Source organism: Artemia sp. Qi Xiang Cuo, chromosome 7 (genome assembly GCF_049724085.1).
Source record: "Artemia sp. Qi Xiang Cuo chromosome 7, ASM4972408v1, whole genome shotgun sequence".
In the NCBI taxonomy this organism is placed as follows: Eukaryota; Metazoa; Arthropoda; class Branchiopoda; order Anostraca; family Artemiidae; genus Artemia; species Artemia sp. Qi Xiang Cuo.
The window spans coordinates 40,298,067-40,323,715 of record NC_142800.1 but is presented as its reverse complement, the minus strand read 5'-3'; the positions used below and the strand labels follow the sequence as shown (position 1 = coordinate 40,323,715).

Here is a 25,649-nt window from a genome sequence, read left to right as displayed (position 1 = left end):
AACATTATATCTGTTAGAGGGAGAAAAACTTTTTTTCCAAAATTAACATTTTTCGAGTGAAAGTAAAGAACTACTTAATTAAATCAAAGATGTTAGGAAATAAATTCGAAGATTTTTTTAAGCTTCAATTTTAACTAAACTTACTTCTATTGTTATATTTGAGAGAGTGGCACAAATCTTTTCCACAAAGGACATTTTTCAGGTGAAAGTAAAGAGCTACTACATTAAATCAAAGATGTACAGAAATAAAGTCGAATAATTGTTCAAGCGTAAATTTTCTGTAAAATTACATCTATTGTTATAATTGTTAGTAACAGAAACCTTTTTTCCACAAAGAATTTTTTCAGGTGTGAGTAAATAGCTGCTACGTTAAGTAAATGATGTGCAGAAGTAATATCAAACACTTTTTAAAACGTAAATTTCTAGTAAACTTACCCCTATTTTTAAAATTTTTAGAGTAGAAAAAACCTTTTTTCCAAAAAGGATATTTTTCAAGTAAAAGTGAAAAATGGTAAGTAAGTATCAAACTCTTTCTTGAATTCGCCTCATGGATACACAATACAAATATTTATTTAAAGAAATTATGAAAAAATTGTAAGTAAGTAGCAAACTCCTTCTTGAATTCACCTCTTGGATGCACAATACAGAAATTTCATTCGAGAAAAAAAAATTGTAAGTAAGTAACAAACTATTTCTTGAATTCAGTAAAAGTAAAGAACTGCTACATTAAATCAAAGATATACAGAAATACACTCGAATAATTGTTCAAGCGTAAATTTTATGTAAACTATGAGATTATATTTTATACAATGTGGAGACTAACCTCCTGAAAAGCGGCCAGTATAGGTACAGTATGTCGAGAGAGATAGAGATCCCTGAAAAGCAGCCTGGGAACTGTAAAAAGCTTTTTACTCCTATGCTCCCTCTCTTAAAAAGTTGCAACGCACCGTTTACTTCATGTAATGTGGAATTCATATTTTCTTTACTTTTCTCTTGAGATGATATTGAGACCCCTGACATACTTCAGACGAGGTATCCCCCCGCCCGCTCTATAGTGAGAGATTATTTTCTTTCTTTTTTTCTTTTCTCTTTTTAAATGATATTCATATGGTATAATTATTATTTAACAATACTTATAAGCCTGTATTTGTTGCCACGAATTTAACTTCTTTTTTACACGTACTTCTTTTGTTCATTTAAACTTTAATGATACGCTGCCCTCCCCCCTTGAGAACGCAAAGATGTTTTATACATACTTGATAGGTTAAGTTAAACCATATTGATAGGTTGAAACCATAGGTTAGGTTAGGCCCTAACCTACCCTAACCTAACCTATGGTTTTGGTATTTCTATGTAATAATGTAGACGGTCACAAAAATACCTTTGAGGCTAGCTGTCAAAAAGTCTGCCTCAAACAGTTCGTGATAACGAACTGTAAGTAAGGAGCAACCCAGCTCAATAGTAACCGAAACTCTAAAATGGAATTTGATACCAATAGATACATCAAAAGAATTAGATTTGTATGCTGATTTCAAAATATATAAGTTGCATTAAGTTGCTTACGTCTCCGGAAAAAAAATCGGTAAAATTCCCCCTGAAAATTTCACCCTTGGAAACCCCCCTCCTCATGTAAAATTAATCCCTGTAGCAAAATCTTCCCATTCCGTCAAAAATGCAAAATTCCATATTTTTGCTGATATGAGCTTGAACCGCAAAAAATTAACCTTAAAAATGAATAAAACCCAGTATACATACTTCCCATTAATAAATATAACAATAGGTAAATTTGATATCGTAAGGACATTTCCCCAGGGGCTGTAGGTGGGTCATTTTATCTCTAGGGACATAGTTACTGGGCCTTTCAACTATGCCGAAGTAAAAAAAAGCTATGTCATAATTTGATTGGACGATTTTGGGAAAAAGTGGCGCGGAATGGGGGGGCCACGATTTTTGGGTTACTTAAAAAGGGTACTAGAACTTTCCATTTCCGTTAGAATCAGCCCTCTCTGGAAGTTTTAGGCCCACTGGATCGATACGATAACCTATGGAAAAAACATCAACAAAAATAAAATAAACAAGCATCCGTGATTTTTTTTTCTGGTCAAAAATGTAAAATTCCACATTTTTGCTGATATGAGCTTGAAACCGCAAAAAATAATAGAACGAGGCATTCATTTCAAGAAAAAGCCCTCGGATTTGCTATAACTGTTTCTTTGAGGGGTACTTTGAAGGTTATATGTAAATGAAAGAAGTCATATAGTTTGAATATGTTCTGTACTTCTAAATAACATTGGTTAATTTAATTATTGAGAGAGGGGTACCGTTGTTCTCATATATTATAGGGTGTTTGATTTTTTTACTTTAGTGTATATTGAAATGAATATCTCAAGTAAAGACACCGGTCCTTCAAGGGCAATAGTAAATATCCTGTAAGGTGCTGATGTAATTAATGTAAGTTTAAATTTATTTTTATTTTTCGTTATAGATTTTACTTTTACTTTCAGAACTCCATAATGAAATCCAAACCCCTGTATGATTGGGTATATTAATTTGAAACTTTCAGGAAATGTTAAGGAATTCGTTAAGAAAAAAAAAAAAAAAAAAAAAAAACGAAACAAAAAGAAGAACACAAGTTTCGCATTATTTGTATAAAATGTTTAGGGGGAGGAGTATGGTAATCAAGTATGTATAAGACATCTTTGCGGTCTCAAGGGGGGAGGGCAGCGTATCATTAAAGTTTAAATGATCAAAAGAAATACGTGTAAAAAAGAAGTTAAATTCATGGCAACAAATGAAGGCCTATAATTATTACTAAATAATAATTATACCGTATAAATATCATTTACAAAAAGAAATGAAAAAAGAAAGAAAATAATCTCTCACTGTAGAGCGGAGGGGATACCTCTTCTGAAGTATGTCAGGGTTCTCAATATCATCTCATGAGAAAAATAAAAAAATAGGAATTCCTAATTACATGAAGTAAACGGTGCGTTGCAACTTTTTGAGAGAGGGAGCATAGGAGTAAAAAGCTTTTTACAGTTCCCAGGCTGCTTTTCAGGGATCTCTTTCTCTCTCGGCATACTGTACCTATACTGGCTGCTTTTCAGGAGGTTAGTCTCCACATTGTATAAAATATAATCTCATAGTTTACAGAAAATTTACGCTTGAACAATTATTCGAGTGTATTTCTGTATATCTTTGATTTAATGTAGCAGTTCTTTATTTTTACTGAATTCAAGAAAGAGTTTGTTACTTACTAACAATTTTTTCATAATTTCTCGGATGAAATTTCTGTATTGTGCATCCAAGAGGTGAATTCAAGAAGGAGTTAACTACTTACTTACAATTTTTTCATAATTTCGTTAATGAAATAGTTCTATTGTGTATCCATGAGGCGAATTCAAGAAAGAGTTTGATACTAACTTACCATTTTTCACTTTTACTTGAAAAATATCCTTTGTGGAAAAAAGCTTTCTGCCACTCTAACCAATTTAACAATAGAAGTAAGTTTACTGGAAGTTTACGTTTGAACAATTATTTGACTTTATTTCTGCACATCTTTGATCTAATGTAGCAGCTATTTACTTATACTTGAAAAAATTCTTCGTGTAAAAAAGGTTTCTGCTACTAACAAATATAACAATAGAAGTAAGTTTACAGGATATTTACGCTTGAACAATTATTCGACTTTATTTCTGTACATCTTTGATTTAATGTAGCAGCTCTTTACTTTCACCTGAAAAATGTCCTTTGTGGAAAAAAGGTTTCTGCCACTCTCACAAATATAATAATAAAAGTATGTTTACAGAGACTTTACGCTTAAACAATTTTTCGACTTTATTTCTGTATATCTTTGATTTAATGTAGCAGCTCTTTACTTTTAGTTGAAAAATGTCCTTTGTGGAAAAAAAAGTTTCTGCCACTCTTACAAATATAATATTAGACATACATTTACAGAATATTTACACTTGAACAATTATTCAACTTTATTTCTGCAAATCGTTGATTAAATGTGCAGCTCTTTAGTTTTTCGAAAAATATACAATGTGGAAAAAGGTTTTTGTTACACTTTCAAATTTATCATTAGAAATAAGTCTACTGAAAGTTTACGCTAAAAGAATTACTCGACTTTAGTTCTGCTTATCTAAGATTAAGTGTAGCAGCTTTTTAGTCTTTAGTTGAAAAATATCGATTGTGGAAAAACGTTTCTGTCAAAAAAACAAATTTATCATAAGATATAAGTTTACTGAAAGTTTAGGCTTGAAGAATTATTCGAATTTAGTTCTGCATATCTTTGATTCGATGTAGCAGCTCTTTATTTTTACTGAATTCAAGAAAGAGTTTGTTACTTACTTACAATTTTTTTTTCTCGGATGAAGTTTCTGTATTGTGCATCCAAGAGGTGAATTCAAGATGGAGTTAGCTACTCACTTACAATTTTTTTCATAATTTCTGTAAAGAAATATCTGTATTGTGTATCCATGAGGCGAATTCAAGAAAGAGTTTGATACTTACTTACCATTTTTCCCTTTCACCTGAAACATATCCTTTGTGGAAAAAAGGCTTATGTCACTCTAACAAATATAACAATAGAAGTATGTTTACAGAAAATTTACGCTTAAACAATTATTCGACTTTATTTCTGCAAATCTTTGATTTAATGTAGCAGCTCTTTACTTTCACCTGAAAAATATCCTTTGTGGGAAAAAGGTTTCTGCCACTCTAAACAATACAACAATAGAAGTAAGTTTACAGAAAATTTACGCTAAAACAATTATTTGACTTTATTTCTGTACATCTTTTATTTAATGTAGCAGCTCTTTACTTACATCTGAAAAAATTCTTTGTGTAAAAAAGGTTTCTGCCACTAACAAATATAACAATAGATGTAAATTTACAGAAAATTTACCCTTGAACGATTATTTGCCTTTATTTCAGTACATCCTTCAGTTTATATAGCAGCTCTTAAATTTTCCTTGAAAAATGTTCTTTGTGGGAAAAATGTTTCTGCCACTCTAACAAATATATCATTAGAAGTAAGTTTACAGAAAATTTACGCTTGAACAAGTATTTGAATTTATTTCTGTACATCTTTGATTTAATGTAGCAGCCCTTTACTTTCACCTGAAAAATGTCCATTGTGGAAAAAAGGTTTCTACCACTCTAACAAATATAACATTAGAAGTAAGTTTACGGAAAATAAATTTCTCTGGCTCAAATGTGGAAATTTGGTTAGAAAAAAGTCCAGTTTTGGTTCGAAAAATAAACTATTTCCGTAAAATCTGAACTAATAAAGGTTTTTGACCGTAAACACTAGTTTTTTGTAAGAATATAATGGAAAGTACATTTTTCTGGCTCAAATGTGAAACTTTGGTTATAAAAAGTCCAGCTTTGGATCAAAAAATATGTTATGTACCCTTTTACAGCGTTTTAGAGGGTGGTGACCCCAATTTTATTTGTGGTATTTACTGTTTCTTTAAATTTTACATGATAACGAATTAAAACTTCTGATGGCTTTAGCTGTCATTTATATATCCATAGTAATTTGTGTTAGTTTTAAGTTTAACATATCTTTATTTCTGCTCTTTCCAAGGTTCAATCTCACTCCTTAATTTTCTTTGAAAAACTTAGTTCTTGGAATGGTTTTTTCCAGGTTTTACCAAAGACATTAAATCTCATACAGGACTTTATCAGGGACATTAAATCTCGCCCGTATGTAAACAAAATATAAAAAAAAACATATCCGGCTAATTGATGAATTTTAGACATAAAAATTATGGATATAATGAAAAATATTAAGTAATCCTGTTTATTACATTTATAGAATACCCTTCAATAAATTCAAAAAGACCATACCATTCCACTGAGCTTTTTTAATCATAGTGCTCTTGACCTTTTTAGGATATATGGATCGAGTGGGAGCTCACGGAAAGTGAGGAGCTTCTTTTATGTAAACCTGAGATTGATAGTACAGATGATGATGACGACGTGGTAGAAGTCCATTATACAGATGATGGACTATCGTATACGTCAGATGATTTGGTGATGAGGGGACCTTCAGTGAGACTGTGTTTCAAAGATGATGATCGCCTATATGTTGATATGCCCTCTCTGAGTATTATCGAAATAATCAATAATGATGATGACAGCATTCAAATACTTACAATACCGTCGCCTGAAATTGAAGTTATTACCGTTGAGGACGGGGTAGTGGAGGAGGAGGAGGTCATATATTTAAAGAGTATTGTAAATATTGATTTGACAATTGAATAAAAATATTTAGAAGAATGATTTTTTTTATCAATGATAAAAAACTTGGCTGTGGACTATAGTACTCTAAGGACTGATATAATCAAACTGAACTATTCATGTACAGAAGTCTCTGCTGGTATCCTTATTCTATACATATCTAGTATGAGAAAATTAATATGGTACTAATAAATTTATTGTATGAATACGATATAAAACTCATTAAGCATATCAATAATTGGATTTATCGTTAAAAGAGATATGAGAGCTCTTCCATCCCGGTTTTCGATGTTCACTATGCACATTTTTCTTTGGGTTTTCATCACTGTCTTTTATACTATATTTTGAGATATCTCTATAGAGAAAGCCCTCTTTTCTCTGTCTCTTCTTTCGATTTTCCTTTTCTGTCGTATCAAACCTTGTTTTATGCGAGCTTACTTGCAATAGGTATAAATTTCTCTCCATATCATGTTTGATTTTTCTCCTCATTTCCTCCAGATTCTTCTCATTTATCCCTGCCTCTATGCTGTCTAAACATGCAGTAGGTTCATGAGAATACTCAAAATCATGAGAATACCTTTACATATAGAACAGTCACAAAAAAAGGATATTTGTAACTCAATTTGTTCATTCATGTTATCACATTGCTAACTCCAGACTTAGTGAATCAATACCATAGTCCCGTTAATTCTCACACTCACTAATAACAACTATAGCAAAAATCCTTTCCTTATATTCACTGTAATCCTGTCCCGTTAATATTTCCGACTCCCTGATTGGCTTAGAAAGAGACACGTGATCGTTAGCGGATCGATAATCCAGCAATTGTTGATGTGAACTTATGTTGACATCCAAAGAAACATCCAGCAATTTTTGTTGACATCCAAGAAACATCCATCAACAGTGAGAAAAACCATGAAAAAACATCAAAGTGAGAAAAACCATGAAAAAACATCAAAGTGAGAAAAACCATGAAAAAACATCCTCAGTGAGAAAAACCATAAAAACATGCATAAATTATGTATGTTCCGCGCTGGTACCCCCTTCCCTACTGCTGAGTTTACTTGAGTTTTTTTTTTACAGAATTGTATGCTAAAAGTTATCGATATCATGGTCACTGAAAGACTACAGGGAAACTTATCAATTAATCTTTGTTTTGTGCAGGCTAGTCCTAGAATTTTCTCCTCGTCCTGTTTTTGGGTTCGGTTTTGTGTTTTCAGTAAAGCACTAGTTTTTAGAGTTCTATAGATATTTGAAAATGTCAGGAGTCAGTTTATGTGAGCTAGTTTTATAGATATATCTTGAGTAATCAAATCGGTGAATAAATCATTTTTCTCGTTTTAAGTTTCAATTTCGCTCTTTACTTCCGTAAGAAAACTTTGTTGTTTTTAATTATTGCTTAAAAGAACTAGTGACTCCGATGACATGAAATATGACGGCTTAAACCAAACAAAAGTTCCAAAATATGTATTTGCTTGGTAGTAACATAGGGCAGTCGAGCTAAGAAACGCAAATCGGATGGAATGTTAGGTGTTAAAAGTGCTGGTATATTTTTTTATCTTGTTTCATATCAACAAAAACCTAATTGTAAAAAATAGGTACCTGCAGAAATGAGTAGTACACCATACTTCGAAAACTTTGTTTTTTGGAACTGAGCTTGATATGCAGTATATCCACCACATAGAACTACACCTCCTCCACTAATAAGTCTACAACCCCAGCAGTCGTCATCAGAAGTCATGTCAAATATAGTGCATACCTGAAAATCGATAATACTGACTACGGGGTTCGAGTATTGCTTCTGGGAATAAAAAAGAAGAGATGGATATTGGGGTCTTTCTCATAAAAGATTTTTGTCGAGCTCCACGACTAAGTAGCACACAGTATTGGAATGTTATTATCCATAACCCAATTAGATGCAAGGAAAAGCGGTGGCACAAACGAAATAGCTTAAAATTAAGATGAAAGAGCAAAGTAATCTTGAACAGAGTACGAAGCAGTCAAAGGAAACGATGAAATAGTAAGTGCAACGCAATGGGATGCAGGGCCGGATCTAGGAGGTGGGTAAGAGCCCGCGGGAAGCAAAACAAGCGTCAATTTTAAAAATTTTGGACAAAAATTTTAATATTTACAGTATTAATTGTGTGGCAGGGGGCGGCAAAGTCTACATCCCCCCCCCTGAGAAAAAAACAAACTCTGGTTCTAATGGGATGAATACTTCACGACAATAAATAAAGAAAAGGAGTCATTTCTCCTCAATGACTCTCTAAAAGATCACTAATCACATTGAAAAAAGCAAAAACAAAAAAAACTTAAGGCTGAGCTGATAAAAAAAAACTCAAAGCTGAGCTGATTAAAAAAAAAAAAAAAAAAAAACAACTAATCACATTAAAAAAAAACTCAAAGCTAAAGCACAGTTTAGATGAGCCAAATTATATATCTATAAATCGCAAAGTTTTTTAGGTTGAACCTCTGCTTCTTACTAAGCAATACTATCTACAGCCCGCGAAATGTGGCTTTAAGAAGTTTCACTTCTTCGTTATAGCTCATCCAAATTTAGGGTGGATTGTGCTATTTTGCCAAAGTACATGTGGCGATCCCTCTGTCCAATTCGATAGCTCCGCTATATTGATACTTATGAACCCTTATTTGTTTTTGATTGAAACCCACAGAGAGAATATTATCCAAAAATAGTGGAAGTCCAAAACTGGTTACCTGCATGAAAATTATTAATTAGTAATTGTGCAATGCCTGTTGCTTAAAACAATCAGGCAAAAAGAAGGAAGGTCAGATAGTCCTTGAGGGCAAAAGTTGCGGTTGATTCAATTGGAAACAAAATTATGCGGCTAGTTCAGCACGTAGGCTTCAGATAAAATTAGACTGAGATCAAAATAAATCGGAAGGCATTTCCGTTTCTAGTTGGGTGGCCTACGTGAGCTATATGCGATCTTCCATTTACAGTATAGCGTGATAACGCATCTGTATCATCATCACGACTATTAATAGGTAAGCAATTTACGCAGCGCTTTAAATTGTGTAAAAATCAATATGTAAACAAGATGTGTGCATGATTGGCAAGAGACAAGGGGTCTTCTAGTTTCTTGGGAATATGTACAAATGTGAAAAAGCGTGTCAAGAATCCATGGCACTTGTCTGAATTTACCACTGAAAGATATATTTATCATGAAAATGTTATTTTTTTTAACTTGCGAGACAAGTTCTAACATGATATAGTGTTTTGAGAATTGCAAAAGGTTCACTAGTTGATGCAAGACATGCACGGTTATTCGGAATATTCAGCAAAAGCTTTTTTTTCGAAGGGGCTTTACGATAAATATACATTGGTAAATTTGTTACAAGTTCACTAGCTATCTTCAGAATCCAGAAATCAAGTGACTCTTTAAATTCCAGGCTTTTAGTCCCAAGCAGAAAATGGTAGCAGACACACTATAGTATTGCGGGAATGCATGTTTAATCAATCGTAGGTAATAGGGATGGTATGCAGAAAGTCGACTCTTGTTGATAAAAGTACATCAGAAACTCTTAAAAAAACATGTAGCGACTAACATAGACCTACATGCTTGTACAATGCTTCTATTTAACAGAAAGTCAGGAACTTTAAGCAAAACATCAGTTGTAGTCCGGTTTGCCACTCCTAGTGATTGATCACTATTTTTAGTGTTTTTTTTATATTGTCAAAAAAAAATTCCCTAAATCAGCACATAAATCACTAGATTATTTTAAAAAAATCACTAAATCAACCAAAAAATACTAAAACCTAGTGATTTTGTTTCCACTGGGTGGCAACCCTGGTTGTAGTGAAGCATGTCACAGTAGAACGGTCTGACAGATACAGAAGTAACTCGTATGAATGTTACATACATTACAGGAACAAATATGGTATTCCTAATAGGGGACTTAAATACCAAGGTTGCCACAAATATTTTGTCTCACTTTTTATTGCCATGGCCTGGTACGAAGCTTTAGAAATTTTAACGACCCACCTCATGATAAACAAAAACATTTATTTACGAAAAAATCAATTTAGTTTTGTGTTTGCTTCTTATTTCATGCTGAAAATTTTCAAGATAGCTGTATAAGAAAAATATGAGTAACTAGATATAAAAGATTAACGATTATATTCTTTTGAAACTTTATAAAATGAAGGGAACTTTGTCTTTTCCTTCGTTTTTTCCCAGTGAAGAAAAATCAGACGATAAACACAGATGCCGTTCGGGAAGGCACATAAGACGTAGAAAAATATTTAATCCATAGAATTGAGGCGAAGCACCCAGGAAGAATCCCAACACCCAAAATCTGAGTCTTGAAATCGAAATCAACACCAGGATTTCCTCTGGTCAAAGTGTACGACACTAAATATCACCAAATCTTCCAGAAATTTGCATTCATTTGCTTAACTGAGACTCTGGACTTGGCCAAAAGCTGAAAGCATATTATTATTTTTTTTTTTTTTTTTTTTTGCATTACAAACTGGACATAAAATTGGTCAGGGATTAGTATTAATTGATTTTTTTGTTTGTTATCTCTGTTTGTCCATAATGTTGTCTGCAAAATCACAATTTGGGATCAAATCGGACAAAAATGCTTTCGCAAAACAATTTTGAGATTGCCAATCAGTTTAGACTTATTAAAAAGCGAATTCTTAACCTCCCATCTTCAGAGGCCATACTGTCGTACGGTGATCATTTGTTCCTAAAAATGCATTCGGTCAATACAAAATGAAAATACGTTAGAACGTGCATTCGGCTATCTTGTAGGGCAACAGTTACGCACCAGATATTGGGGGTGGTTCTTTGGATCTTTTTGTGGACGTAGGGGTAACTAAAGCCTCAAAAAATGTATTTTTATGCTCAAATTTAAAAATTTCCATGACTTGTCCTCGGGTAAAATATCTGGAGGATATTTTACCCCCTGAGCTCAAGCATATATCCATGAAAAAGGAATAAGTCGACCCCTCCAATAATGGACATTTCTATATAAATCAACCAGATCACGACACCGAATGCACCAATATCTTATTTTACGCTTATTATCATGGACACTACTAGTCAAAAAGATAAAACATTGTATTAGCATGGTTGTAGCGATAAATCAAACCTAGTAAAGAGCGAACCATGGCCCATAGTAGCTGAAAGTTTCGATACAAGTTTTGAATTTAATTGTCTAGCGAGAAAAAAAACATAATTTGAAGCTGACTTTGGAATAATAAATATTATTTCGATTATTCATAATAGTAAAAACTTATTGCGAAAACAAATTAATGAAAATTTCGAAAAGAGCCTGCAAACCCTTGAAAAAGACATCGGATCAAAATGATAAGTGCAATATTAGAAGCGGCATAGTTGAAAAGTGTATACGGGTGTGAATTACAGCCCTCTCCCCTCCCTCCATTAAACAACATGAAAAATCACTTTTTTGCATGGATAGCACTGATGTTTCCCTTTTTTTCCGTTTTTTTTCGAGGGGAGATCATAGGGGATCTTATCGAACTATTAGTCATAAAATAATAGAAATCACAATATCTAGTACCCTTTTCAAGTAACAAAAGAGATCAGTGCCTCACTAAAGTCAGAGTTCTGTCATTGTGTGCCAAAAAAAAAGAATTTGGCCAAAGAAGGCCAAATTACCAAGAATTGCATATTCTAAGACGACCAAGGGATTTTTCATGATCTAAAACCCATAAAAGGAGGTTTCAAGTCCACCCTCTTGAAAAAGGGATCTGCTGTTATAGGGTGATCAAGCTCTACAATAAGATATCAATGCTGCAGTGCATCCCATGCAGTGGCGGATCCAGAGGGGGGCGGGCTCCCCCCTAGAGTAGTCTAAAGTAGTATAATCTACTTGATTAACTCAAGTTTCCGTTAATTAAACCTTTCTCCTAACGCAAGCTTATCGGATCAACCTATTTTACGCCCCCCCCCCCTAGAAAAATTTTCTCGGATCAACCTATTTTGCGCCCCCCCCCCCTAAAAAAATCATGGATCCACCCCTGATCCTATGTTTAATCATAAATTGTCAGATAATAATGACATGAATGCTGCAGTGATTAGTTCACAGAACATTATTTTTTGGGCAAAGAGTGTTAGAATACTGCGAAAGCAAATTCTAAGATTATCAATCGATTTGTCATGGCCTGAAACCCTCAACTGGAGGTTTTGAGCCTCTTCCCATCTTAAAAATCAGGAAATGAGGCTTTTTGCTGTAACATGTTACCATCAATTTGAAATTAAAAGCACCTGAAGGTTGAAAGCCCTGAGCTTGAGTAGCCGGAGTTTGGAAAGGGATAACTAAACGGCTGTTCTAACTGTATCTAAATGAAGTATCAAACAGTTCTTGGTAAAAAGCATCTGAAAAATGTAGTTCTATTTTTAGGGCTACAATGAAAGACAGATTGAAATGGCTAGGATACGTTTTATGGATGGATGGTAACAGATTGTCTTTTTCAGCCATCCATCTGGGGCCAAACGAAAAGCAGGTCGTACTCGAATGGGTTGAGAAAAGGTCCCAGGGACGGATTCAAGGAGATTAGAACTTTGTGTTATAGGGTGAAACTGAAGCTTTGAATTGATAGGGGCAGAGGAGGAGCGTGCATAGCTGTGCTTTTAGTAGTAGGAGTAGTAGTATATAATCTGCACAGTCTTTTTTCTGCCATGACTAGCAGGCTACCGCAAGATTGTAGAGAGATGTTTAATGGCTCAATTAAAAACTATTGCCTCTTATAAATTCGTCTTAATAACTACATCATAAAGGGTCAAATGGCACAAATATGACACTTCTTAATGCAATTTAGGAGTGGAAGGGGTTGGAAACACGACGGCAGTACCATTGTATTCTCCATGGTCGAAAATCATAGATTGGAGGCCTACAATCCGCCTTCTTCTCTCCACTCCTTTCCCCACCAAGTAAGTGAAAACTAAAACATATTTTGAAAAAAGTTCCTAATGAAAGAAAACGTAATCCATTTGTTTACGTTTTTATGAAAATAAAATATCGATGTACATCAAGGCCGTACCCATAATTTTTTTGAAGGGGGTTTTACTCAAAGATTTTGTTTTGGGGGAGGGGGGGGGGTGACAAAACAACCTCAAAAACGCATACAAAATTTGTTTAAATCCATTTTTGTTACGTTTTTACGAGTCAAAAAAACTTTTCGGGGAGGGGGGGGTCAAACCCCCTAACCTCCCTTCTGGGTACGGCCTTGATGAACAGCACCACCTCGGATACTTTATTTACGTGACAAAGCTGCACGTATCTTGTGGGAAAGTTCAAGAGATGCAAACAATAAAACCTATATGTTTAATGTCCTATTTAAAAAAAAATGTGGACTCCTTTAATTTTACCGCCCAATCTAAAGAAAAATCTTTGACAATTGTATGGTAAACCTACTACCGCTCAAGTTGTTCATTCATTGAGGCATTATAGAACCGGTTTTGTTCGTTTAGTTTCTTTCAGCTTAGCGTGAGACAAGACAAAGAGAAGTGATAGAATAGTTGGAAAATATATAATTTGGGCTATATATTTGCACATTAGGGGGGGGGAGATATTTGGGCAGTGTGAAGTTAGAAAGTAATCCTTACTACATAATATACAGAATAATTGTACCTAACACATTAGGCATCCAGATTCGCTATGCTTTACCCCCCCCCCCCTAATGTGCAAATATATAGCCCAAATTTATTTCGAAAGTTTTACATTTTTATCTTACTTTGGTATATTTCATTAGGATTAAGCGTCAGATTAGAAGAATTTTAGGTAGTGGGTATATCATACAAGTACCACAACTTTTATTGTAGGATTTATTGTGTTTAAAAAAAAACGGAAAAAATACATTAACAAAAAAAGGTTTTTCTGGTGGAAAAAAGAGCAAAGTTGAAGCTTGAAATAAAAAAAAATTCACTTCGCAGGCTACGCCAAATGTATCTACAAAACTAGCTAAATAAACTAACTCGTGTTATTTTCCAATATTTGTAGTTCTAAAAACTAATGTTTTACTGAAAAGTGATCTTGCTTGACTTTTTTCGAGAATAATAATCGCATACTAAATGTTTTTGATATCATGGCACGTAAAGACTATTAAGTGCCTTATAAATTAGTATTCATTTTCTGCATGTTGCTTATGGAATTTTCTGCTCCAAACAGAACCTCTTTTTTTATGGATTGAATTTGTGTTTTCAGTACAGCACTAGTTTTCAGAATTCTACAGATACTGGAAATTATCACGAGTCAATTTATTCCAGCTAGTTTTTTAGGTGCATGTTGCGTAATCTCCAAAGCGACAATTTTTGTTTGTTTTAAGTTTCAGCTTCGTTCTTTGCTTCCGTATTAAAACTTTGTTTTTTCAATTAATTAGTCAAATAATAATCAGAAATGATAAACAATTCGAGCCCTCTCTCCCCTGGAAATAACCTATTTTATTGTGTAAAGCGAATGCTCCTAAATAAGCCCATTTTCTTGAACCACGACCAGGGTCTTGAAAAAGGTTGGCAGCCGCTGTGATATTTATAACACCCTGAAGTAAGAATTTTGTCACTACTTTTTAGTCTTTAGTTCAAGAAAAGGGGTATTCTGATCTTCTTTTACACGTAAAGGAAGAATTGCATAGGAGGCTGGAACTAAACATGTCGAATAAAATGTTGATGTGAACGCCATCTAAACTCATTTTCTAAATGTGACAGATTTGTCAGTTTTTTTTTCCAGTTTAGTTTCCAATTATAATGTGCTACATGGTTACGCAACAATCTTTTTAAAAGTGTCCTGGAAATAAGGCGAGTCATTTACTTACGTATTTGTGCGATAAAGGCTCTTCTAGGATATCCTTTCGCTAGTATTTTACTTGTACTAAACTTGTGGTTGATTTGGTGCTAAAATAGATGGCCTTGACTAGTCATTGAGAATAGTCTAGCCTAGTCTGTTCTTATGGAATGGCTAGGCCAATGAAATCGGCACTAGGTTACATACTAGTATATGCTTTACTGTAGTGTTGCGTCGTCACAGGTTTGCCCGCTACCCCATAAAATAAAATTTTGTGCAATCTTGCAACAGAATTCTTCTTCCGTACTAAACGCTTTAATAGCCTAAGATCCTTACTTCATTATGTTTTAGAAACTTTATTCACTGGATTTTTGGAGCTGCTTCAAGCATCAATGCATCCCAGTTCAAATTCTAATGCCCGGAAATTACCCTAGACTTTATCCAAAAGTTTGATGATTTTGTTAGTTGCCATAATTTTTTTGGTACTTCCCCATTATGTGGGCCTCTCTAAAAAGTCAAGTTTGGTTAATTATAATAAAATAAAATAAAATAGGATGAATATATTATATTTTATAAACAAATTTAGTCTATACATTTGCACATTAGGGGGTGGGGGGTAAAGCATAGCATATATTAAATACGTAACCTAACCTAACCTAGGTACCTCCCCCCCTAAACCCCAAAAAACTACAGTTTAATATCGTATACGCAATGAAAACCACGCTATCATTGCCTACTCTATAGCGGTTAACAAGTCAAAAACGGGCTTTATCATTGCCTACTCTACAGCAGTTAGCCCGAGAAGCCCGCATAATGGGAAAGTACCTTTTTTTGTATTTGTTTCTTAACAGCAGTTGGCTCATAATACTTAATAATGCCACTTTGAAAAAAAGTCAGCAAACTTTTGGATATAGCCTAGCTTAGGCATAAGTGCTGTAAAAATTTTAGATTAGGGACCTGTCTTGGTCTTGGAAAATAGTTTAATTGCCGCCATGAAATTTCCTTGAGAGGTCAAGTGGTAACAGCAATCATGCCTAATTGGGGGAGGGGTTAAGGAGGTATTCTCCCCCAGACTTTATAAATATATTTTGCCGGTAAGTGTATTCAATATTCCATTGCTGACCTAGGGACATAACAAGATGGACACACTACTTGATGCCTTTTCATGCTCTGTCCAAATATAATAACCAAACAGTTTCACTCGAACCCCCCCTCTGGCGCCCCAAATATATTCTTAGGATATTGTTCTGTACAAAAAAATTCTTACTTTATAATATGCAGTATACACAGCTACGAATTTCACTAATAGAGTTATGTATGTAATTACCTTGCCCCCCTTTTATTTTGTGAATTAGCGCAACTGGGTACCAGGAGCTTTGTTTTTGCCAAGCTTTAAATGGGAATATTTCTGCGGCTCCTTCTCGCTGGTCTCCTTTAGCCTACGGTTATATCTAGGAATTGTCTGAGGAGGAGGGGCAGGGGTCTAGTAGGCCTATGAGTAAGTATATGTTTTCTGTACATGATGAAGTATGAATTTTTTTTATTGTAGTGATTGTTCGGAAAAGTAATCTTGCACCAAATCATGGCACTTGTTTATTATATAATGATCATAGTAATGCCCCTTTATATAACTTTTTTGGAACCTCCCAGCCTCCGATATGAAATCATTGATGCCAGGATTCCCTGAAACACCAATTGAAAAAACTCGAAGGACAGGCCAAGCTGATGTTACGACCTAGAATTACGTTATGCCATTATTAAAATAGTTCTTTGCGAACCTTCTTCAATTTTCCTGGAAAATAAAGGATGTGACAGGTATACCCTTATCCCCTTAAAAATGCTGTATCTTCCTGGGATATTAGAGACAAGAATGTGTGATCGCTTATTTCTGGTTTTAAGGAATTGCAGAAACCTAGGTCAAAAGACTTATTATCATTTTTTAAGATATGAGTGCGGTGATTATGTTGGCTATTAGGAACAGGAGGACAATCCTCCATTAGATTTAATAAATAGAACTGTACGCGAAACACGGACACATTTCCTGGAAACGAAGAAATTCCTTTCGTCAAGGAATCCCCCCCCGTCAAGAGGACTCCTGGTTATGCTTTTAATGCCCGTGTCAGGCTATATCCTAGCATAGGAATTGGCAAGCGCGTATTTTTTTTCTGGCAAGTTGAAACTGGAATTATTAAAACAGTTCCGCCAAAAAAGCAGGAAAATCATGTTAAAAACCATTACAATCTTTAGATATTTGGAAGGAGGGGATTCTGTTTGAAAGCGTTCTTGTAGATTATGTATCTGGCAGTTGGGATGTATTTTTTTTTTCAGGTTTATCCCGCTGTTTAGGCATAGGCTGGTAAGCGTCTTGGGTAACCCCATAGTTTCCATTTTGTGTGGAAATATTTTATTGGAAAGAAATTGTAGTCTATTAAACTCCGTAAAAAACTGATGATTTGCTGTCGTAATACTAGATTCTTGAAACAATGTTTTTAACAAAATGATCAGTAAGGCTAGTTGTCTTACCACCAAGCAAATATTCTTGTTAGCTTAATCGCCATTTTATTACAAAATACTGAAAAATATCATATTGGCTGTATCTCTAAGACCCTACCCTAGCAGTCTATTACCATGGTTATTTTCCTTGCTTATGCCCGATTGGCATAAGATACGACACTATCAATCTCTCTTTATACCTAACTGGGCATAAATCTCTCATAATAGAAATAAAATTTTATTTTATGTACAATTAAAGTAATAATTTAAGCAAGATTCCAATCTTGCTTACTTATTACTTTAATTGTACATAAAATTCAGCCCAGCATTGACTGTCTCCGTCACATACAACCATGATTGATATCTCCCACTGTTTAGTGTTAGAATGTGCAACTAAAATGCCATTACTAACGCCTTCCCAACCCAAATAAGAATTAGAAGCTTCCAAAACCTTACTCATTCATCTCCCTATCTAAACAACCAAATCCTTCCAGGTTGAATAAATAAATTAGTGAAGTTCACGTTTCACAACCCTGGAGGAGTAGTTTCCCAAGTCCTAACGATTCCGGATCAGAACACATAAGCTCGTCAGTCAAAATTTCTTTACGTTAAAACTGAAGGAATTCAAATTTAGGTTACTTACTTTGCTTTTGACGGGAACTAGACGCTGCTCCGTCTCGCCCGGCATCCATAATTTCACCAACATAATTCTTCCATGAGATACGGTCATGTGCAACGGCTTCGACACGGTACAGCCAATTACTGTTCCAGAGCCGACCGAAGAGGCGGAAGCCTCAAAGCGGCTCAATGTCGTTTTTTATCACTGACCACCAATCTTTCTTCTGGCCTCCAGATCGGCGTTTCCAGTTTTCAAGCGGCTGTGCTTTAATATCGTACTTTGAGATACATCGGTAGTCTTAACGGCGTAGACAATGGCCCAGCCACACGAGCCGTCATCTCTTTACTATCTGGGAAGGCTCGTCGATTTTTCGCCCATGTAACCTTCCCTAACAGTAGCACGGCGCCTACCGGCGACGCCGTTTCATTTTGTGGAACACTTATATTTGGCATAATCATGGATGTTCTTGGGGTCCCCAACTTTTTGGGGACCCCAAGAACATCCAGCAAGTCCCCAACTTTTTGGGACCCTCTACGTGTTCGCCTACAACTCAATAATGGTGCCGTTTCCACCTCTCCGTCGCGATGAGGCCACACAGCAGGATTTCCAACTGGAATACTAGGAACAAAATTTCTACCCAACCTAACTTCCGAGGGCTTAGGAGAGGAATATAAAGTTAGGTATGTGTACATCAAACAGTTTGAGGTAATTAACCAAAGACCAATCCTTGCCAGTACAGTAGTAAACTGAAACCCTAAAAAACGAAATTTAGGAAACATAGATGTATTAAAAGAATTTGATTTTTATTGTAGTTCTAAATATACACAATTCACTAAGTTTAAAACGGACCTGAAAGTTATTATCATAAGAAAATTTGCGTAGTTTCATTGTTTTTATCAGGACTGATCTTATCGAACGAGTAGCCGTAGAATTTCGGAAGGGTCTCGTTCAGAGGAAAATACTGGGTTCTAGTGAATTTTACAGCTGCCAGATTTGGTCAGAGGGAAACTAGGCCCCTCCCATGCTCACCGCGGCCATGCTCACCATGCTCACAATTCACTAAGTTTAAAACGGACCTGAAAGTTATTAGCATAAGAAAATTTGCGTAGTTTAATTTTTTTTTATCAGGACTGATCTTATCGAACGAGTAGCCGTAGAATTCCGGAAGGGTCTCGTTCAGACGGAAATACTGGGTTCTAGTGAATTTTACAGCTGCCAGATTTGGTCAGAGGGAAACTAGGCCCCTCCCATGCTCACCGCGGCCAAAAAAGATACCGCGTAAAAATAGGAAACTAGGCCCCTCCCATGCTCACCGCGGCCAAAAAAGCTACCGCGTAAAAATTTCGAGATGGCTATTTAAATCAAAAATCTTTAATCATGAAGACAGCTTGTCTCCAAAGATAGTGCAGATGTAGCTCTAGGGGGGAAGAGCCCGAAGTTATGAAGAGCTACTTATATAAAGCTGGAAGGAAACGTAATCAGATTTTTGAATAAAAGTAAGTTTGTTACACGCACTTTAACCCCACATCGTCGGGATATTTTGATCAAGGTTATGTTCAGGCTTTTCCTAAGAATGTCGGAGACCATAACTTATGCTAATGACTCATTTCAAATGAAAAATTTACTCGGGAATAATCATTAGCAAAGTGAAAATGTTGTACCTTTTTGGAATTTGAATTGCAAAGAAATTGAAAATTCAAATATTCCAAGGACCTTCTCATATTGTGCAAATGAACAAATTATGCAGACGCCATATTTTAAGCCTATGAGCAGGGGCGAATCTCCAGCATTTTTATTGGGGGGCAAGAGGGGTCGATATTCAGATAGTCAAGGGGCATGGGATGTATAATTTTTTTTTCTTTGGCTTGGATCCCCCTCCCCCCCCCCCAACGGTGCCCCTGCCTATGAGCTAATTGGCCAATTTTAGAAGAAGCTTGAGCATATTGTAACATTTTAAATTAAACATTGAGCTCAAATGTAGTCCTACATGATTGACTTCCTCTTTGGTCTCCTCCTCCTTCCCATAGCCCCATAAAATTGTGGTCATTAGGGCTGTTGGAATCGAACCGATGAATATAGAAAATTGGAGAAGAGCTCTCTCGAAAGAAAATTGCAATTTTCTGCGTCGTTTTCATGAGTTGGACATGAGTGAGGGGTAACAAGGTCCATTCCTTCCATTTTTGGCTGGGTTTTCAGGGTGGCAAAACTTGATAGTTATTCAAATATGAAAAAATTAAATATACAAAACCATGATTCTTGGGGCAAACTCTCTAAAATAAACCCAATAAAATACTAAAAATAAATGGAAATGAAATTAAGGAGTATTATCTTTTCAAATGAAGGTAAAGAGCGACGGAAAAAAAAATTAAATCTAACAGAAGTTGTCCTGTATACAAGGGAGGTCGGTGCCCCATCTTCCCCACCACTCTTCGCGCTTCACGAAAAGTTTGACTTTCCCCCGCCAATACTTCAAAAACCAATGCTCTGATTCAAGAGGAATGTGGTAAAAACTTCCGTTTTTTCACAGTGTCTCGAGGAGGGGATTTTTTTTTTTCCGCATTTACTTAAACAATACAATTTACAGCTCAAGTACTTTGAATGGCAATTGGTAAATAAAAAACACGCAATTGTCAACCTGCTATAATTTTTGAACACTAAAATGCTTCTAATCAAGCTCTAGATAAACTGTACCGTTTAAAAGGTCTGTAAAAGCGATAAATGCGTAAACTATTTAGTCAATCATTTGGAGTTTCGCAAAATATATTGCACGCAAAATCAAGAGCAAAATTGGGCATATCAGTTTTCTTTTTTGTAAACAAACACAAAATTATTTTCAAACCCGATGAAACATAACGCAAGCGAGCGAAGCACGCGCAGCAACCCAAGGGAGGCGACAAAAGCTCGGAAAGTGGCGTATGTTTTTGTTTGTTACTGTTGTTTTTTTGCTTGGCGAAGAGGCGAGGGTAGCGTGTAGCGTGCTCAGCGAGCACGGAAGTGACAAAAACGTGCATTGGGGACTTTTTGGTTCTTAGCTGAATATCAGGGTGTAATCAGAAACAGGCCCTTAGGTTCTCGGGTATGGTGTATTTGAGGGTGCAGTCTTCAAAAAAATTACATAGCTGTTTGGTGTGATTCATGCAATCTTTCTTGTGGGAATAACTCTTAAGGGAAATTGTGAAACCGCAAGTATGCATTTAAGATTTTAGATATTAATCTTGAACGTTTCTTAATTGCAAATTTTGCTTAAATAATTAAGAAATGATGGCACTGTCAGAGCCCTTTGTTCCCAGCCTTATAGACTATGAAAAGGTTCTTGGCCCTGTACATAGAAAAGCTTTACTAAGGGCTATACAGGGTGTGCCGTATAAATATATTTATATCATCAAGGTATGCACGAGAGTAGAAGTGGCGCTGTACGTGGGTTAAAGAGGTGTGTCGAGGTGTATGCGTTCCACGGGTACTGGAACAACCGGCGTTCTGAGATTTGCACCAGGTGGTGGTAGCCTCTCATGGAAATTAGTCAAAAAATAGGGAAAGGAGGCAGTTACTTACTTATAATCCTGACCCCACTCAAGAATTTTGATCTCTAGGATCTGAGAAAAAACCGCTTTGTCTGTCTGCAGTAGGTTATAATTCGTTTAGTCTCATTGAGAAAAACTACGATGTCGGTATATTTTTATTAAAAATTTAGGTACTTTCCCATTATGTGGACACCTCTAAAAAGTCAAGTTTGGTTAATGATAATGAAATAAAACAAAATAGGATGAATATATAATAGTTTATAAACAAATTTAGGCTATATATTTTGCACATTAGGGGGGTGGGGGTAAAGCATTGCATATATTAAATACGTTACCTAACCTAACCTAGGTACCTTTTTCTCTCCCATAAACCCCGAAAAAACAACAGTTTAATTATTGTAAATTCAATGAGAAACCACGCTCTTCGATCAATTTAGATAACAATTACCCGCTTTACGAGTCTCCATCACTGTATTCATTCGACTGTCTAGCCGAGGTGTCCACATAATGGGAAAGTACCAATATTTAATATATAGAGGTGATTGGGTTAGGTATTTAACATAATGCGTTCTGGGCGGCCTGCTTTCCCTTATTTTCTTTCGTAGTTTCCATAATTTTGTTTCTAAAGTATTATATTTTCATCATATTTTGGTATTTTTCATTATGATTAATTTAACTTTTCTTCTTGAGTGGGGTCGGGATAATACATAAGTACCGGGACGCAAACTACATTTTTATCTACAATGAAAAATTACTTTGGTACTTGTTTAGAATGCAGTAAACACGCGAGAAAGACCCCACTGAAATCTCAAAGGTGCTATATGAAAAACAGGTTTTCGCTCCCTGGCGAGATATTGCTCACTCCGTGAAAAAGATTTAAACTTTAGTTTTTAGGGGTTGAAGGGGCAACACAAGTTACCTAGGTTAGGTTACGCATTTAATATAGGCAATGCCTTACCCCCCCCCCCCCCTAATGTGCAAATATATTGCTCAAATCTGTGTCTGAACTATTATATTTTTATCATACTTTGTTTTGTTTCATTAGCATTAACGAAACTTCACTTATCGCGTGTTTACTGGATGCTAAACAAGTACCATTACTTTTATATATTTTTTCCTTTAGTTTGGATGAAAAACTTTCCCGAGACCAGATATATCTTTCGAAGGAACGCAGGCTCTGAACGATTTTTCGAATTCGACAAGAGACCAGTTTTCATTTTAGCAAGAGTGTGTATGTGATAGAATGCAGTCTAATATAGGTTGTGTCCTTTGTGGAAACAGTCATCAATTGTTTCGGTGTGCAAGATGCAGAAACGTTCTGTATTGTTCAAAAGAACATCAAGAGCTGCACTGGCGAATCCATAAGCTGCAGTGCTATGATATAAATAGTGTTCCTGGTCTTTCTCTGTCCCCATCCGATATCGTGCTATCGCAAGAGGACCAGTCGAGTTGCGTGACGAAAATTCCTTTTCCCAAAGGCGGAGCTTTACTTGCAGAGGCGGGGCCTGCAATGTATCAGCAGTTTGCGTGGGATGAATCAGGCACTGAAAGGGAACAAAACAATGTGGATCAAACTCAAATAGAATCATTTGCAAATCTGCCTGACACAGGCCTACTGTCTGCTATTGATAGTTTTTTTAGTGGTGGCTGTTCAGATCAGAGTATGCCCATCCATGAACCAACACGGAAATCATACGACCCAGACAGTTTTATAAATTTAGGCCCTAGTTCAACACAACAAAGCCTTAATCCAACAAAAAACCTTACGGGGTTCGAGCACTATCTCGAAATGAGGCTAAATACGGCTGAGTGGATGTTAAAAGTGTGCCAATATGTTATTCGAGACTTAGATCGTTTTGGTATCTGTGTTATTGATAATTTCTTAGGCAAAGACCATGCTGAAGCTATTTTAGCAACAACAGAAGACTTGTATGATTCTGGTGTTTTTCGTGAGGGTGAAGTGGTCTCAAATAGATGGAGACAATCAACTAGAACTATTAGAGGTGACCAGATTACCTGGGTTGATGGTTCAGAAAGAGGTGCTGAAGCCATTGGATACCTTATGGCAATGGTTGATTCTGTGATTATGCACGCTAAAAGGATAAAAAATAATGGATCTCTCGGCAATCATATCATCCAAGGAAGAACTAAGGTAGGAACCTCTCTTATTGGTAAATATCTAGGTGGCACTATAATTTAGCAAAGATGAAAGTGAAAATGTCATTTGGTGCCCTTTTTTAATGCTCTTTCGTAATTCAACAATCGCTTCTGGTACTAGTTGCATCTTGACCCCTTAAAGGTATTTCATTTGTATAACCACACAAATAGGTTATCAACGCTAGTTAAGTTATTGAAAAGTGGTTAAAAGCATATCACTAGTTTATAAATAAGTTGTTCAAGAGCAGTATATTACAAAAATACTTATTTACAACAATTCAAACCTCCTTTATTATGCAACTCAAATATAAACCGTTTCCCTACCGTTTCAAGTTTTTCAATTGCCGTTGACAAAAATAGCACTGAATTTTGCGATTCAAAACTTTGCCGTCGACAATTCATGGTATATATTTCCCCATCAGGGGGAGGGGGGGGGGTGAAGTTTATGCTAAATTTGCAGTGGACCATATAATTTAGCTAGGATGAAAGTGAAACATCATTTGATGCTTTTTTTATGCTCTTTCATAATTCGTATAAAATACCTTCGGGCCCCTTTAAGGGCTCAAGATGCAATTATCCCCAGAAGCGATTATTGAATTATGAAAGAGCATAAAAAGGCAACAATTTTCACTGACATTTTCACTTTCATCTTAGCTAAATTATAGTGCCACCTAGAAATTTATTTAATGCTTATCAGACGGGGACAGATTCTCTGCCCCCGTTTTTATTGAACCCTACCTTGCCTAATTTATTCATTTCCGAAAATACCTCAGATTCGGCTGAGCTGAAATAAAAACAATTGTTATTTAAAATCTTTGGGGATCTCCCAGGGTCTGGTCTGAACACTTCACACATGTTGGAATAAATAATTAATGCTTGCTATTTTGTCGGACTAGCAATAGCTCTGCACAGAGTTTTTGGTTTGGCGGTGATGCGCGATTGGGGCTATTGAGAAGCAAACAAATTAAGAAAACAATTCTTACTTAATTATCTAAACAGAAAAATTGTGGTTAACACATTCTGAGGGCGACCCCCAATCCCTTTCATGTGGAAATATTAACCTAAATTTCGTATTTCCCATGTGCTATTCTAATTCTTGGTTTCCTTAGCGTTGATACAATTTAGGCTACAGGTACACGGGTGAAACAAGAGTGACGCATGGCAAAATGAATGGGCTATATATTTGCATATTAGGGGTGGGGTTGGGGTGAATTATAGTGGGAGTGCCCTCAAAATATGCTTACTACAATTTTTCTGCATGTTATGAAGTAAGAATAGTTTTCTTAACATGTTTCATTCTCAGTAGTCCCAGTTGCGCCCTAATACTGTTACAGTTCGTTTAATAAGGTAAGTTTCACAGAAGTTATCAATATTAACTGTCTTAAAGGCTTGTCTAGTTGTCTAGGCTATAACTTTAAACTTCGGCAAGACCGCATATTGCGGCTGATGGGGCAGAGGGGGGGGGGTGCTTCCGCTACAAGACCAAGCATAGGTGTAGATGTATGAGCAGTCCACCATATGAGGAGACATGTTAAGAAAACGATTCTTACTTCATATTCTGCACAATAATCCTAGTTAACATATTTTGCAGCGGGAGAGCCTTTATCTTCACTTCTTTCCTTGTTGTTCCAGTTTTCCTAAGAAATTCACGAATTTTCGTAGAGCCTATATATTAGCAGAGTATATACCCCCACCCCCCGAATGTGCAATTATATACCGAGAATTGTATTCTGAATCTCAATATAACCTTCATTTACATTGCAAAGGAACTTTACCTCCACCCCTAAATATATCCAAATCACTGCAGTGGCGGATCCAGAGGGGGTTTGGGCGAGGGC

At 35.7% G+C, this 25,649-nt stretch overlaps 2 protein-coding genes across 3 annotated transcripts in view; one reads left to right on the top strand and one right to left on the bottom strand.

The window, feature by feature from the left end:
* LOC148950269 (uncharacterized) overlaps positions 1-15,162 on the bottom strand; it is an 86,100-nt gene extending 70,938 nt beyond the window's left edge. The window contains exons 1-2 of the mRNA XM_089092275.1: positions 15,053-15,162; positions 7,852-8,008 (exon numbers count right to left, since the gene is read on the bottom strand). Coding sequence (XP_088948401.1) covers positions 7,852-7,990 — 139 coding nt within the window. The 5' untranslated portion in view covers positions 7,991-8,008; positions 15,053-15,162. The remainder of the gene's footprint in view (positions 1-7,851; positions 8,009-15,052) is intronic.
* LOC148950268 (prolyl hydroxylase EGLN3-like) overlaps positions 14,943-25,649 on the top strand; it is a 72,756-nt gene continuing 62,049 nt past the window's right edge. For both annotated transcript variants that reach the window (XM_089092274.1, XM_089092273.1), the window contains exons 1-2: positions 14,943-15,035; positions 22,778-23,806. In XM_089092274.1, the coding sequence (XP_088948400.1) occupies positions 22,898-23,806 (909 nt within the window). In that variant the 5' untranslated portion in view covers positions 14,943-15,035; positions 22,778-22,897. The remainder of the gene's footprint in view (positions 15,036-22,777; positions 23,807-25,649) is intronic.